The 16,104-nt window shown below is 42.3% G+C and overlaps 1 protein-coding gene across 1 annotated transcript in view; it reads right to left on the reverse strand.

The window, feature by feature from the left end:
* Positions 1-15,871, reverse strand: part of ALDH1L2 (aldehyde dehydrogenase 1 family member L2) — a 52,026-nt gene extending 36,155 nt beyond the window's left edge. Inside the window, exons 1-2 of the mRNA XM_048831906.2 lie at positions 15,589-15,871; positions 4,782-4,923 (exon numbers count right to left, since the gene is read on the reverse strand). Coding sequence (XP_048687863.1) covers positions 4,782-4,923; positions 15,589-15,639 — 193 coding nt within the window. The 5' untranslated portion in view covers positions 15,640-15,871. The remainder of the gene's footprint in view (positions 1-4,781; positions 4,924-15,588) is intronic.
* Positions 15,872-16,104: the final 233 nt, after the last annotated feature.

The raw sequence follows: 16,104 nt of genomic DNA on the forward strand, positions 1-16,104 counted from the left end.
CAGATTTCTTGGTCAAAGTATAGTTGAGGTCCAGATTCCAGAGAAAATAATACAAAACCAACAACAATGGTAATAAGTAAATAAAAAGATTTCACAATCTGAGTTTCAGAAGTGCCAAGCACTCACAGCTGTAACTATAGTTAGTGGTGTCACAGTTCCCAAAGTAACAGCACCCCTGACCCTGTGCTGGGCTCCTTGAGGGCACCCAACTTAGACCTCAAGCCTCTAACCATCTCCTCTCTTAGGGCAGAGGCCCACAACTCTCTCCCTCTAGACCAGGGATTTAGGCTTCAATTCTTCCTGCAATTCCCTGTGAATATCTGATCAGGTCTGACTTTAGTTCAGCACCTTCAGTCCTGTTCTCTCAGAAGCAATGACAGAGTTAAGCAAGGACCAGCCAGCCTTCATAAAGGAAATTATTATTTATTCAGAACAAAAGCACTGAAGAGAAAACATACCTTAAAAACAATAAACAGATTGTGTGAATATCAAACTAACTAGGTGTTACCCCTCTTCCACATGGAGACCTGGCATGTTTTAAAACTTCAGGTCCACTCGCAGGACCTGGTTCCATTGGTCACAGTCTCATGCCAGTTCTTGGATTGGATGAGAGAGGCCCCTTCCCATGTCAAGTTGGTCATTTTATATCATTTTCAGTTCTTTGTCAGGCAGTCTCTGGAACTAGGACAAACTAGAATACGCGATTTTCTCCAAGAATGAGACTTCTTCAGACTTGTTACCTACCCCCCTGCCCTGGTGATTTTAATTCCTGCAAGACCCTGCAACTCCCTCACTGGGCTAGAACACTATTACTAGCCCATAAAGCTACATATGACATTTATAAAGCTAATAAAGTGATCTTTGAATATTCCATGCTTCTACAGCTCATTTCACAGGTTGACAGTTCCTGATAGTTCATTCATGCTTATATGACTTCTCTTACTGCACTGCTTTCCTAATTTTAAGAAAGAAATTAAACCCTTCACACCAGCAGGTAACAATACAAGGTGAGAAGGGAAACCGAGTCACATTTTTTCAATAAAAATAAATCAGCAGTTTCCCAAATGGGAGCTGTGTTTTGAACATATTACGGACTATATAATGCTAAGTACTCTGAAAAATCAGGTCCTATGTGTGTCAGATTGGATACCCAAAATTAGTGGATACTTTTGACTTTATTGTCTGTGTTTTAGTTCCCTATCTGCAAAATGGGGATAATGATGCTCCCTCATCTCACAGGGGTGTTATGAAAAAAGACAGTACCCTTTGTGAAGCACTCAGATATGATAGTGATGCGTGCCATAGAAGAACCCATGCGGAAATTAATAATTCTGTCTTCATAACAGAGTTTGAATAATGTTTGGTAAATAAGGCCTGAGGCCACACACTGAACAACAAGGAGAAAATAAAATATTGAATAGCTGCTCAATAAATTAGCACTGTCCAGTCTGTGCACTGAATGGAGAAGGAAAAAATAACATGGAATCATGTAATTAAAGACTGTATCATAATGCATACACACAATGGGGCCAAATTAAGATTGCACAGGCCATCTTCATTCTGCATTTCCTAACTTTTGAGTAAATGACTGTGCAAACTTAATAATGTTATTTTAGCATAGTGTGTGTGTGCGGGGGGCACAAGATTCTGCATATCCTAGTCTTTTCCTCTAGCAAGGAAATCTCAGTCCAGGTGAATTTTATGTGCACGGTAAGAAGGTCCTGTGAGGATAGATCAGGGATTGGCAACCCTTGGCATGCGGCCCACCAGGGTAAACCCCCTGGCGGGCCGAGCTGGTTTGTTTACCTGCTGCGTCTGCAGCTTCGGCCGATCGCAGCTCCCACTAGCCGTGGTTCACCGCTCCAGGCCAATGGGGGCTGCGGGAAGACAGTGTGGTTGCCACCACTTCCTGCAGCCCCAACTGGCCTGGAGCGCCGAACCGTGGCCAGTGGGAGCCGCAAACGGCAGAACCTGTGGACACGGCAGGTAAACAAACCGGCCTGGCCCACCAGGGGCTTGCCCTGGTGGGCCGTGTGCCAAAGGTTGCCGATCCCTAGGGTAGATAAATTCTTATAGAACTCCAAAGGAAAAAAATCACTATGGCCTTATGACTAATGAGATGATGACAGTCCTAAAGACACAGAGAAGGGAAAAGAAAATCCTTTACATAGGGAGCAGAATGGTATTCACCACCCCTACCCCAATTTTTAGTCTGCCTCGTAGACCTGGGGGAAAAAAAACAATCCTTTTGGCGTTACAATGTGCTCCGTTTCTCTAGTGTGTGAACATGCATGCTTATGTTTGCACACTGCTGTCCTGCATTGTACAGAATTAGATCTACCCACCTGTTCATCGATTCATCACTGTTTTGCCCACCAATGGCTGGCCTGGAAAAAGGCTATGCGCACTATTGCTACAACAGCAAACAACTAACAGAGTTTCCTCCTTGACTCAAGTGGCAGCAAGCCTCTCTGGAAACAAGGGTGAGAGTTCTTCTGAAGATATGTGTATGCAGTTAACTGACGACAGTACCACTTCTGTGTGTGTATTCAGTCAAGAACAGAAATGTAAGGACAAAGAATAAACAAGAAGCTATGTTCTGATCTCTCAGCAATGCAGCTCATGCTGCATCCATCATTAAATTCATTTTTATGGTCTATGTATTAAGCACCTATAAAACCAGAATGGAATGATGAATATTATTAACTAACCGTGACATTTCATGTCTTGTCTAATAATCTTATCTATCTGGAATAAGTTTGGTTTCACAGAACTTAATTTTCCACTTCAGCAGTGCTGTACAAGACTTTCAATACAACTACCTAAGATTCATTGCAGTCAGTGGTATCTTGCTATCTGGTTCAAATGATCACAGACATCTCCCCTAAAATATATTTTCTGAGGCCCACTGTGTAATCTTCCATCTCTATAGTTACAAATGAAGAAGAAAACCATATTCATGAATAACTTCAAAGGAGAGAAGAAATAAATACATTAAATGGGGGCAACAGAATTTATTATACAGTAGATAAATCCCATTGCACGACTTACCCAATACCCCACCAATTAGGGTAGGACACATGGTCCACTATGTTGTAGAATCTATTGTAATAGAGCGTACAGGCCATTAAGGCTTGCGAGAGGAACCCTTCTGAGCCCGCACTACACCTTGACACATTTGCATTTAAAAAAACCTGAGAGACAGGAGATGAAGCACAATGTGGCCTTAGTGGACCAGAGAATCCATCTCATTTAATTTAAGTCTATAAATCTCTTCATTTTATAAATAAAAAGTGGAGTTTTACCCAATAAATCTTGATGATATTAAAGTAGCCTTCAGAAGATATTTAGGCATGTATTTCACACTGCATATTGGAAGTATCATGCACGTGTGATGTAAATCCTTACAAACTTCTTTGAACTGTAGTCCTTGCACATGTATTGCCTCTGCTTTTAGAAATGAAATCTCAGCTGACTGGCCATACTATATCATCATCAAATTCCACTTTAAAATTGAAACTATTTTTTAATCATCTGAGTGTAAAATGCAGCAAACTATCAGCCAAACCAATTTTTCATCACCTAGTGTACAATAAACCAATTTTATGGCCAAGCCAAAATAAATAACTGATTGACATCAATGAAAGTTTTGCCCAAGGGAGTACTGCTTAGGTTGCATAGTATTGCAACAATTCTCTATAGTACCTTCCCATAGCTAACTGAATTATCTGTTATTAAGCTAGTAGAACTCACCTAATTCTTCCTACCTGTGAAAAGCTTTGTAATTTTATTTTAAATGAGACAGACTATAGAATTTAATAAACTTGAAAAGCAATACCCAAGTTTGGGAATGGTTACTGCCTGAATAAGCAATATTTATGGTTGACTTTTCCTTAATAAAATTCCTGTAACAACATGTCAGGGAATACTGAGTGACTGGAAACAGTTTATTAAATGTAATTTAAAATTCTGATTAGCCACCAAGGTTAATCCTGTTTTGGTGGTTGTAATTGTTAATCTTATTAACTAACTGTTGTGGCACCCTGGAGAAAAATAAAGTTATAATTAAGACAGCCATTTCAAAGCAACTCCTTTGTTACTCCAGACTCAGTCCCAGAATTATACTGCACAAGTACACTACTAAATATGATCAGTCAGCAACTATTACTTCTAAAGAACTAGAACATACCTATATGCCTATGCAATGGAGATAAATTGTCCCTTTACTCTCTTGAATGGTCTGCTTGTGCCATAAGCTGCAGTGCGCAACGGGAAGCAGGATTTGTAGAGCTGCTATTTCATCTCCAGACCATACAGGTAGTCAGGAGAGATCGGGGGCCAAGAACAGGCAGAGTCTTGGCTCCATGCCTTCTCAATGTGCCAGACAACACAGCTATGCCAGCAAACCAGATGACATTCTGGGGTGAATATAGGCCTGGCACCCCAGCAATTTAGTTCCTCCCCAGAGCAGGATGCTCTGAATCACACACTGCTTCTCAAGCTGTTCCTGGGGCAATGCAACTATGAGATGCTCTTTAAATGGGGCAGATTGTAAGGTGGCGGTATAGCCCATGACAATTAACTCTAGATAGAATTTAACTGAACACTGATATAAGCATACCAGGTTAATTATTTTATTATGCCAAAAAACATGGCAAAGATTTATATATCTGGCTATACGTACAAATGACTGCCATAAAGACAATGCCCTCTCATGGAGAAGCAACTTAACTGTGCTTACGCCCGATGATAATACTTACGCTGTGATTGATTATACTTACCCAAAGGGTCAGCTTTCCCATTCACGTCTGGAATGGTGAACACTCCCACGACTTTATGGCCCTCTTTCTGCAGGTGTCTATAGACTTCTTGACCAAAAATACTCTGACCTATCAGGGCTAGCTTTAGCTTACGTTGATAAGCCTGTCAACAAGAGTTAAAGCAAACTACATTTTAGGATGCAGAAGAGATATGTTGCTACATGTACTTCTGTCTTACTCTTTCTTAGCCAATGTTAGTTTTGATTTTTAAAGCAATAATGTCTTTCTGTCCCAACAATATAATGGAATAAAATAAATGATCCATTTTTCCACCTTGTTCATATAATCTACAATTTAGTAAGACCATACTTCTTTGCATACAAATATCACTTGGTATTGTTACTGCCTCCTTTATTATTTCATCAGCAGAAGTCTCTGCATGTACATGCACTGCTTGTTACAAAAAGGCGTAACAAAATCTGCAGTCATTATTCCTACCTATGATCGACAAACCATGAAATCTTATATTTGAAACAGACTCTTAGCAAAATCTAGCCATTCCTGCCACAAGTTTCTAGAATATGCCCTCTAACTTCTAATTTTTTCATCTATTATTCTTGCAGGAAAATTAAAATGTTTTCTAAGAATGACAAATGTCAATAGACTTGACACTATGTTCAATGTCACATTAGTTCAAAAAGAAAAGGAGTACTTGTGGCACCTTAGAGACTAACCAATTTATTTGAGCATGAGCTTTAAGCTCATGCTCAAATAAATTGGTTAGTCTCTAAGGTGCCACAAGTACTCCTTTTCTTTTTGCGAATACAGACTAACACGGCTGTTCCTCTGAAACCTGACATTAGTTCAAGGCACTCAAGGCATCTGTGGCTGAGCCCAGTTCCAAAGTTCTTCCCTCACATAACAGGAGATTTTTGTAGTACTGTCCACTCAACTCCTACTTCTTGTTCAGCCAATCGATAAGACAAACAAGTTTGTTTACATTTACATTGCTGCCTGCTTCTTATTTACAATGTGATCTGAAAGTGAGATCAGGTGTTCACATAGCACTGTTGTAGCCAGTGCTGCAAGGTATTTACACGCCATATATGCTAAATATTCGTATGCCCCTTCATGCTTTGACTTATACGTTCTAAAGTTTTATACCGATTTGTTTTTGAGCGCAGTTATGTAAAAAATAATAATTCTACATTTGTAAGTTGCACTTTCACGATAAAAGAAAAGGAGTACTTGTGGCACCTTAGAGACTAACCAATTTATTTGAGCATAAGCTTTCGTGAGCTGCAGCTCACTTCATCGGGTGCATTGAGTTGTAGCTCACGAAAGCTTATGCTCAAATAAATTGGTTAGTCTCTAAGGTGCCACAAGTACTCCTTTTCTTTTTGTGAATACAGATTAACACGGCTGTTACTCTGAAACTTTTCACAATAAAGAAATTGCACTACAATACTTGTATGAGGTGAACTGAAAAGCAGTATTTCTTTTGTTTATCTTTTTACAGTGCAAATGTTTGTAATCAAAACTAATAATATGAAGTGAGCACTGTACACTTTGTATTCTGTGTTGTAATTGAAATCAGTATTTGAAAACTGATAGAAAAACATTCAAAATATTTATAATAAATTTAAATTGACATTCTATTATTAACAGCGTGATTAATCACAATTATTTTTTTAAATCTTGACAGCCCTAAAAACAAGCAAACGAAAGTACATGTTTGTCGCAATCCTTCAGAGAGTGGGAAATAGTTTTGTCCTAGCAGCTGCAGCAGGAGTATTTTTAGGACTCTGCTCTCTTTAAATGTGCCATTTGAAAGTCAGGTGCAACTCCTGCTTCTTTCCCTGAAGGAACATCTCTAGGTTCTAGCTTCTCTCCTACCAGGGGATGCTGCCTCTTCATTAGGGAAGCTGGGACACAAGGGTACCACAACCAGTAGGGCCACCTGAGGTCCCAAAGGATTTGAACAGCCCATATGAATGTCTTACAAATCCTGTATGGATTAGCAAACATTCAGGTACCAAAAAAGATATAATACTTTGAAATAAACCAACAAACCATTTTATGATGAAGAGCCAGTTGCAGTACTTTTTGCAAATGACATGAAATGATCCATTTTAAAGCGTATTTCAGCTACACAGTTAGCTCCAGAAAGAGGTCTTAAAAATTGGTAGGATGTTCATGAATACAGGAAATGTTCATGAATTAGGAAAATTACTGTAGCACTATTTCGGGCCATAATATTCTCTTGGATGTGTGCATGCAACTTGCAGTGAAGACAACAGGAAATGAGTTTGGCCAAGGGTAAAATTTGTCTCATAGGTCGCAACAGTAAATAAAAATCCCCCTGTATTATAGTATCAGACAGCACTGGTGCAGCTGCAGCAGTGCTAAGTTGCCAGTGTGGATGGGAGTGGTAAAAATGCGAGTCTTGTCTACGTGGGTGTGTACACGGTTGCTACCTCCAGTACAGTTGTACTATTGGTGCTAACAGCTATAATAGGTAACACTATCTTGTCTTAGACAGACATTAACTTGTCTTAGTGTAGACAAGGCTTTCTTGTTTTAAATTACAACATGCACACATTATCCCTTGACATTTTTATATCCTGGCAATGCAAAATGGACACAGATAAGTCTTCCTACCAGTGCTTCATCACCTCAGCTTCCGCTTTTCAGAAGCACAGTCTCAGTCATAAAAATCTCAGATTGGCTTTTTCTAACCATTTAAACGTTTATGAATTCTCCAGGCAAGTTCAAGAAGTGTTCACCTGCTGTGCTACTGAAAGTATCCGGTACAGTATGAAATCCACTGATTTCTATGTAATGTTAATTGACAATGGCAGCACCGTAGATGTGATGGAAAAAACATTAGAGAAAGTCCTCCTGATGCAAGTTACTTGTTCTACATTTGTTCTCTTGTTAACTGTCACTCAATAGCACCTCAAGTGCACAGAAGTAGTGGTCTTTTAGACTTGTATTTTTCTTTTTCAGTTTATTCCCCACTAAATAAGAACTACCAGCAAATGAAGGTAACAAAAAGTCCACAAAGATCATTATCATCCACAAATCATGACCAATTAAGTACCATCAGAAGAGTTAAACTCTTCCTTTCCTGAAAACAAAAAGTAAAAGTATGAGAGGCATACCTGAACGGCCAAATTTCTGAAGGGACCTTAACAGAAGCTAAAACTCTGCATGTATTTTTCTGTGTCCAAGTTTTTACATTTGCCAGCTTCTGCATTTAGGAGTCTGAGACTACAAAAACTCTGGATTCAGAGAGCAAACTGCAGCTGGGCTGGCTAACTTCCAGAATTGCCTAATTGCCTGTATGACTGCCCTTTATGCTTGGAAATTCACATTGTTTTGCATTCTTGAAAACTCACACAAGAAAAACTGCACCAGCAATTTTAAGTCAGTAAGTATGATCAAAGTCTAAGTAAATGGGGCTTGAAAAATATTTTAGAAATAGCACACTCATCTCAAAATATTAATTCAGAAGAGCAGTTTTGTTTCCACAGGTCAAGTTTTTAACAATATATATTCTATAATCATAAACTTATATCTCTACTCACTAATAATGTATATATACATAAATCTGATTCTTATGTTACATGGAGCTGCACACAAATTACAATTCCAGATCACGAGCTGCTGTAAATCAGGGTGTAGCTCCACTTCAGTCAATGGAGCCACATTATGTCAGCTCATGCTAGCTGAGGATCTGGCCCAAAATTGTTACTGAGCACAGATTTCTCTATGTTTAGCAGAGTTCTGAGCCAGGAAGTGGTTAGGGATAAACAGAGGACGCAATCTTTAAAGGAGCAGAGAATAAATATAAAGTGGTAGAACTAGTAAAATAAGAACACAGACTGTTCACACACGCATGCATCGTACACACAGACACAGTTACGTTTCTGCATTCTGTTGAACAAGAAGATTAACCTGACAACAAGCCAACTACATCATATCGCATACGTAGCAAGTTGATTGACTGAAAATGATTTTCCCAGCATGAGGGACATACAACTTCTCTATGACCAGCTATTCTTGAATAATTTCTCCCTTGAATTGGCACAAACATACTTTCCATTAACATTCAGTATGGATAATGCAATCCTGTATTGTATTGTCACATATATTTGTAGCTAGTAGAAAGTAGGAGCCAAATCACAAGTCCTCCATGCATAGAACTCCTATTGTGTTCAGTGGAGTCCCATACAAGAAGGGGATTGCAGGATCAGGCCACAAATCCCTTTCTTTACTTCTGGTTGCTTCCTTTTGTCCTATTTAAAAGTATCAATTAAGTGGCACAGCTGAGGATCTTACTGCAAACCTGTGTCTTGCTCTAGAATTGGAAGATCTTCTTCCAAGATCTTTAGGCTTTAAACTAGTTTCACCGGGGGAAGGAGACCAAAGCCCTGAGGTAAGTGGGCAAGCGGGACACTGGGAGGAAGCACAGGCAGGAACATCTGTGAGGGGAGGGCTCCTACCTCATACTGAGAATGAGGAGCAATCAGCAGGTTATCTCAAGTGCCTATATACAAATGCACAAAGCCTTGGAAACAAGCAGGGAGAACTGGAGGTCCTGGTGATGTCAAGGAATTATGACTGATTGGAATAACAGAGACTTAGTGGGATAACTCACATGACTGGAGTACTGTCATGGATGGTTATAAACTGTTCAGGAAGGACAGACAGGGCAGAAAAGGTGGGGGAGTAGCACTGTATGTAAGGGAGCAGTATGACTGCTCAGAGCTCCGGTATGAAACTGCAGAAAAACCTGAGTGTCTCTGGATTAAGTTTAGAAGTGTGAGCAACAAGAGTGATGTTGTGGTGGGAATCTGCTATAGACCACCGGACCAGGGGGATGAGGCTTTCTTCCGGCAACTCGTAGAAGCTACTAGATCGCACGCCCTGGTTCTCATGGGAGACTTTAATCATCCTGATATCTGCTGGGAGAGCACTACAGCGGTGCATAGACAATCCAGGAAGTTTTTGGAAAATGTAGGGGACAATTTCCTGGTGCAAGTGCTGGAGGAGCCAACTAGGGGGGAGCCTTTCTTGACCTGCTGCTTGCAAACCGGGAAGAATGAGTAGGGGAAGCAAAAGTGGATGGGAACCTGGGAGGCAGTGACCACGAATTGGTCGAGTTCAGGATCCTGACACAGGGAATAAAGGTAAGCAGCAGAATACGGACCCTGGACTTCAGGAAAGCAGACTGCGACTCCCTCAGGGAACGGATGGGTAGGATCCCCTGGGGGAATAACATGAGGGGGAAAAGAGTCCAGGAGAGCTGGCTGTATTTCAAGGAATCCCTATTGAGGTTACAGGGACAAACCATCCCGATGTGTCGAAAGAATAGTAAATATGGCAGGCGACCAGCTTGGCTTAACGGTGAAATCCTTGCGGATCTTAAACATAAAAAAGAAGCTTACAAGTAGTGGAAGATTGGATAAATGACCAGGGAAGAGTATAAAAATATTGCTCGGGCATGTAGGAATGAAATCAGGAGGGCCAAATCACACCTGGAGCTGCAGCTAGCAAGAGATGTTAAGAGTAACAAGAAGGGTTTCTTCAGGTATGTTGGCAACAAGAAGAAAGCCAAGGAAAGTGTTGGCCCCTTACTGAATGAGGGAGGCAACCTAGTGACAGAGGATGTGGAAAAAGCTAATGTACTCAATGCTTTTTTTGCCTCTGTCTTCACTAACAAGGTCAGCTCCCAGACTGCTGCGCTGGGCATCACAAAATGGGGAGTAGGTGGCCAGCCCTCTGTGGAGAAAGAGGTGGTTAGGGACTATTTAGAAAAGCTGGACGTGCACAAGTCCATGGGGCCGGATGCGTTGCATCCGAGAGTGCTAAAGGAATTGGCGGCTGTGATTGCAGAGCCATTGGCCATTATCTTTGAAAACTCATGGCGAATGAGGGAAGACCCAGATGACTGGAAAAAGGCTAATGTAGTGCCAATCTTTAAAAAAGGGAAGAAGGAGGATCCTGGGAATTATAGGCCAGTCAGCCTCACCTCAGTCCCCAGAAAAATCATGGAGCGGGTCCTCAAGGAATCTATCCTGAAGCACTTACACGAGAGGAAAGTGATCAGGAACAGTCAGCATGGATTCACCAAGGGAAGGTCATGCCTGACTAATCTAATCGCCTTCTGTGATGAGATTACTGGTTCTGTGGATGAAGGGAAAGCAGTGGATGTACTGTTTCTTGACTCTAGCAAAGCTTTTGACATGGTCTCCCACAGTATTCTTGTCAGCAAGTTAAAGAAGTATGGGCTGGATGAATGCACTATAAGGTGGGTAGAAAGTTGGCTAGATTGTCAGGCTCAACAGGTAATGATCAATGGCTCCATGTCTAGTTGGCAGCCGGTATCAAGTGGAGTGCCCCAAGGGTCGGTCCTGGGGCCAGTTTTGTTTAATATCTTCATAAATGATCTGGAGGATGGTGTGGATTGCACTCTCAGCAAATTTGCGGATGATACTAAACTAGGAGGAGTGGTAGATACGGTGGCAGGTAGGGATAGGATTCAGAGGGACCTAGACAAATTGGAGGATTGGGCCAAAAGAAATCTGATGAGGTTAACAAGGATAAGTGCAGGGTCCTGCACTTAGGACGGAAGAATCCCATGCACCGCTACAGACTAGGGACCGAATGGCCAGGCAGCAGTTCTGCGGAAAAGGACCTAGGGGTGACAGTGGACGAGAAGCTGGATATGAGTCAACAGTGTGCCCTTGTTGCCAAGAAGGCCAATGGCATTTTGGGATGTATAAGTAGGGGCATAGCCAGCAGATCGACGGACGTGATCGTTCCCTTCTATTCAACATTGGTGAGGCCTCAGCTGGAGTACTGTGTCCAGTTTTGGGCCCCACACTACAAGAAGGATAGTGGATAAATTGGAGAGAGTCCAGCGAAGGGCAACAAAAATGATTAGGAGTCTGGAACACATGACTTATGAGGAGAGGCTGAGGGAACTGGGATTGTTTAGTCTGCAGAAGAGAAGAATGAGGGGGGATTTGATAGCTGTTTTCAAATACCTGAGAGGTGGTCCCAAAGAGGATGGTTCCAGACTATTCTCAGTGGTAGAAGATGACAGGACAAGGAGTAATGGTCTCAAGTTGCAGTGGGGGAGGTTTAGGTTGGATATTAGGAAAAACTTTTTCACTAGGAGGGTGGTGAAACACTGGAACGCGTTACCTAGGAAGGTGGTAGAATCTCCTTCCTTAGAAGTTTTTAAGGTCAGGCTTGACAAAGCCCTGGCTGGGATGATTTAATTGGGGATTGGTCCTGCTTTGAGCAGGGGGTTGGACTAGATGACCTCCTGAGGTCCCTTCCAACCCTGATATTCTATGATTCCAAAACTGTTTACACAACTTGATAGTCTTTTGAGAGTGGAAATTCCTTGCAACAAAATGATACAGAGACATGGTAGAACTGCATAAAAGTGCAAATTCTGTAAAATTATGGGGGAATGTAGGACAGCCTGGTAGTTACTTCTTCACTGAAACGCCACCTCCGGGATGGACTGCTAAAAGGATAGGTCCCATAGTCTAGTTCCCAAACAGGAGCTCACTAAATGCCATCAAATCATGCAGGTGGCATATGGTGATATATCAATAAGAGCAATCCTCATATACATTACTGATAATGGACTTGTGATTGCTTTGGACATATGTATTGATACTATGGAGGCAATGTTGAGCTTCCCTTGTAACCACCTTGCTGACAATGAGCACACAAAATTATCAGATGCACTGCTTCTCATGGGAAGGTTAGTGATTATTTATTATTGGTGGAGACTTCTTCCCTTCTTCTTTTTTGGAGTTATCCAAACAGGCCTGGAAAATAGTGGAGCTCAAACTGATGACAGAGAGATGGCTCAATTTTACAAGGTATAGAGGCCCTTTTATTTTTCCTGCATGGGAACTCTAGAAGAATTTTGTTAACTTGGAGAATATCCATGGTATTACAAAGTTGTGTAAGCAGAGGATCAGGGATCTGGAAAGTGTCTGAGCATTCTTATTTAATTTTCATTTGTTGAACTTGGTTTTGCTTTCTTTTTTTCTTCCTTATGGTATTATTTTGCTTGTATTATAACAAGGATCAAAATACTCATGGGAAGATCTCAAAAATCACTCTCATTTTACTTGGATACGATGCTCCCTAGATAGCTGCAGAGAACAAGATCGGTATAGGGCATATAACCTGAAAACTAGTTTGTACAGGTGATGTACAAAGATAGGCACCCAAATCCACAGTTGGACATCTAAATAAAAGTGGCCTCCTTTTAAGAGATCTGTTGAGCATCCACAGATTCCACTGGCTTCAGAGGAAGTTGTGGATGCGGTGGTAAACCCAGGACAAACAGCTACAAAAGGGGGGTAGTCCCAGGGGATTAAAAGGCCCCTCCCTATCCACTGAGGAGAGAGAACCACAATGTTCAGCTGGAAAAGGGGTTGCTAGGGAACCAATTAGGTTCAGCTGACTCCAACTACTTGGGACCTTTTTAAACCCTCCCCTGGGTGGTAGGAGGTAGAGAGTGAGGAGAGCTGGGAAGCTACCAGTAGGCTGTTTGCAGCAAGACACCAGACCTTCCCAGTAGGGAGGCTGCACTCACTCCCCAGAAGGGAAGGGAAGGGAAGGAAAGGAAAATAAGCACAAGGCACCAGAGTAGCAGTCATGTTAGTCTGTATCCGCAAAAAGAAAAGGAGGACTTGTGGCACCTTAGAGACTAACAAATTTATTTGAGCATAAGCTTTCGTGAGCTACAGCTCACTTCATCGGATGCATATGATGAAGTGAGCTGTAGCTCACGAAAGCTTATGCTCAAATAAATTTGTTAGTCTCTAAGGTGCCACAAGTACTCCTTTTTCCTTTTGCAAGCACAAGGGACTGACTGAGCAGAGGAGAAGCAGGACCCTGTGCCACCTATAAGGATTTGCCTTGCCCCAAACCTGAGTCTCCAAGGCTAAAAAGGACTGAACCTACTAAGGCAAACAAGGTATTTTGTCACAATGTTTAACATTTCTGAAAATCAGTCCTCTTTTATTTAGATGCCTAAATATAGATGTAGCTGTCTAATTTTTTAGGTGCATTTTGGAAATATTGGCCACAATATCCATTGCTTTTATGGTATTAATTTGCCTAAAATAAAATTACTAGAGTTTATTTTAATGGCTGTTTACATGACACTCAACATTTACTCCATTCTGATTCTTCTTCTTCTCCCATTCACCTCCTGCAACATAAAAGAATACACAAGCACTGCATATATTAATAGTCTTACAAGTCTCATAACAAAAGCAAATCACTAAAAAGGGAAAATGTGTTCATGCTACAGTTTCTCCTTGTGAAGAGGAAAGTTAGCGTTGCAAAGGGAATTCATTTCATTGTTATAAATAACAAATACTTCTGGAATTGCTAATGGTGTGTGCATCTCTAACAAGTTTCACTGGTAATGCTTTCAGTTCAATTTCCCTACAGATTAATTTTCAATAGCTCCCATTCTGGTTACATTATTATATTCATTCTCTGCAAGAATTTAGAGACACTGTTATTGATAAGAGAAATTTTTTAATGCTATGTCTCTTTAAAAACAATGTAAAATGCTTCTCAAAGGAGACATTAACATGGTAACTTTAATTCTACATAGTGTCAGGACTCATGCACGAAAGCCTTGCTCCTCTGAATGAAAACCAATAGCACTGCCTCTCCCCATCCATATCTCTGTATGCAACGTGTCAGTCATCCATTCACATTGCTGATGCAATTCCAAAGAGCTTGGCTAAAGTCTCTTACTGTAAAAACCCTTCAAAGCAGATTCCCCAGGCAAACAGTCATCCTCACCCTTGGCCATGCTGTCAAATATGAAACGCAGAGCAGTCTTCAGGGATGAAAAACCATCCCCAAACTGCATTCAGCCGCATCCATGAATCTTAACCAGAGTGCCCGAAGCATCTTGTCTACTTTACATCATATTTTAAGGGGCATGTATTTACCCGGCCATAAAGAGCAGCATGAATCGTTATCAGTCTCCCTGCAGAGCTATGCAGTTTAATCTAACACCAGACAGACAAATATCCGTCTTGCATTAATTCTTTACAGCCAGAGTGTAAGAACTGATGTTCACAAACCGACACGCCTCCAAGGCCAGCATTTGGAGCAGGAGCTGAAGGTTTACTTCTCAATAAGAAATAGCCATGCCTGTTCCCAGTTTGACTACAGTAGTGGGAACAGGCCTGGCTAGATCTTTAGCTTCTTTCGCAGCAATTACAGTCTCAGAGCACCGCTGGCCTTCCCCTGCCCAGATTCCCATGAGAACATGACTGCCAGTTCATATTCTTGCAAAGCAAAGATGTTACGAAAGCATCATCGATTTTCTCCGTTGCAGCTCCCAGACTCCTGCGATACACAGCATGGTATCAGAGAATATACCGAGATCCACCATAGTCAGGCAAAGCAAGATGCTCCTATTTTGGTAAACAAGTCAAATATCCCCTGAAGGGACCTCTGACTGTTCAGTGCCAAAATTCATGTGAAAAAATCTCGACCTATTTTTATCCTTTCCTTGCAGGGGTATTATCCAAGCACCGCTGACTTGTCCTCCGCTCCCGCCCCCCATTCCTGGGCTATTGCGGCTCCTCAGACAAATATGGAAAACAAATATGCTCATCGTTTTGCAATCAAAAGCAACATATTTGCCAAGTCCCACTGAGCCTGCCCTGACCCCCTGACAACCCCATTGCTCATTCCTGAGCTACGGCCTCCTGCAAAGCTCGTTCCTTAGGGGAACCCATCCTCACACACTCACTGTGGCCGTGGTGGAGAATTTCCTCAAAAGCTGATGGGCTTTCCACAGCATTTTTGCAGGCTCTGTCGTGCCAGCGGCTCAGAGGTCCGAGGCTTTGCTGCAGCAGCGCGAGGGCGAAGGCAACACCTGTGCCCCGCTCCCGGGGTCCCAGCTGAGGCAGAGGAGGAGGCGGCCCAAGCGGGGAGGTTTGTCTGACGCAACCCGAGCTGGGTGCTGGTGGCCGCGAGCCAGGCAGGCGCGCACACAGGGCAGCAGCAGCTTCGCCAGCGCCCGCCTGCGCGCGCGCGCTCCTCCACGCTGCCTGCCCGGGGTGGGGCCGGGCTGCGGCGCAGGCTCCCGCCTGGTTCGCTGCCAGCTGGCTGGGAGCGGAGGACGCCTCCTCTCCTGCTGCACCTGCCCCTCCGTGCGCGGGAAAGCGGGTTGTGTCCTTCTTTGCACTGGGAATACAAAGCCGCCCGGGGTGGAAAGAGCCGAACTGAGTGGGGAGTTCAAGCAAGAGCAAAGTCCCAACTTGCG

Source organism: Caretta caretta, chromosome 1 (genome assembly GCF_965140235.1).
Source record: "Caretta caretta isolate rCarCar2 chromosome 1, rCarCar1.hap1, whole genome shotgun sequence".
NCBI lineage: Eukaryota > Metazoa > Chordata > Testudines > Cheloniidae > Caretta > Caretta caretta.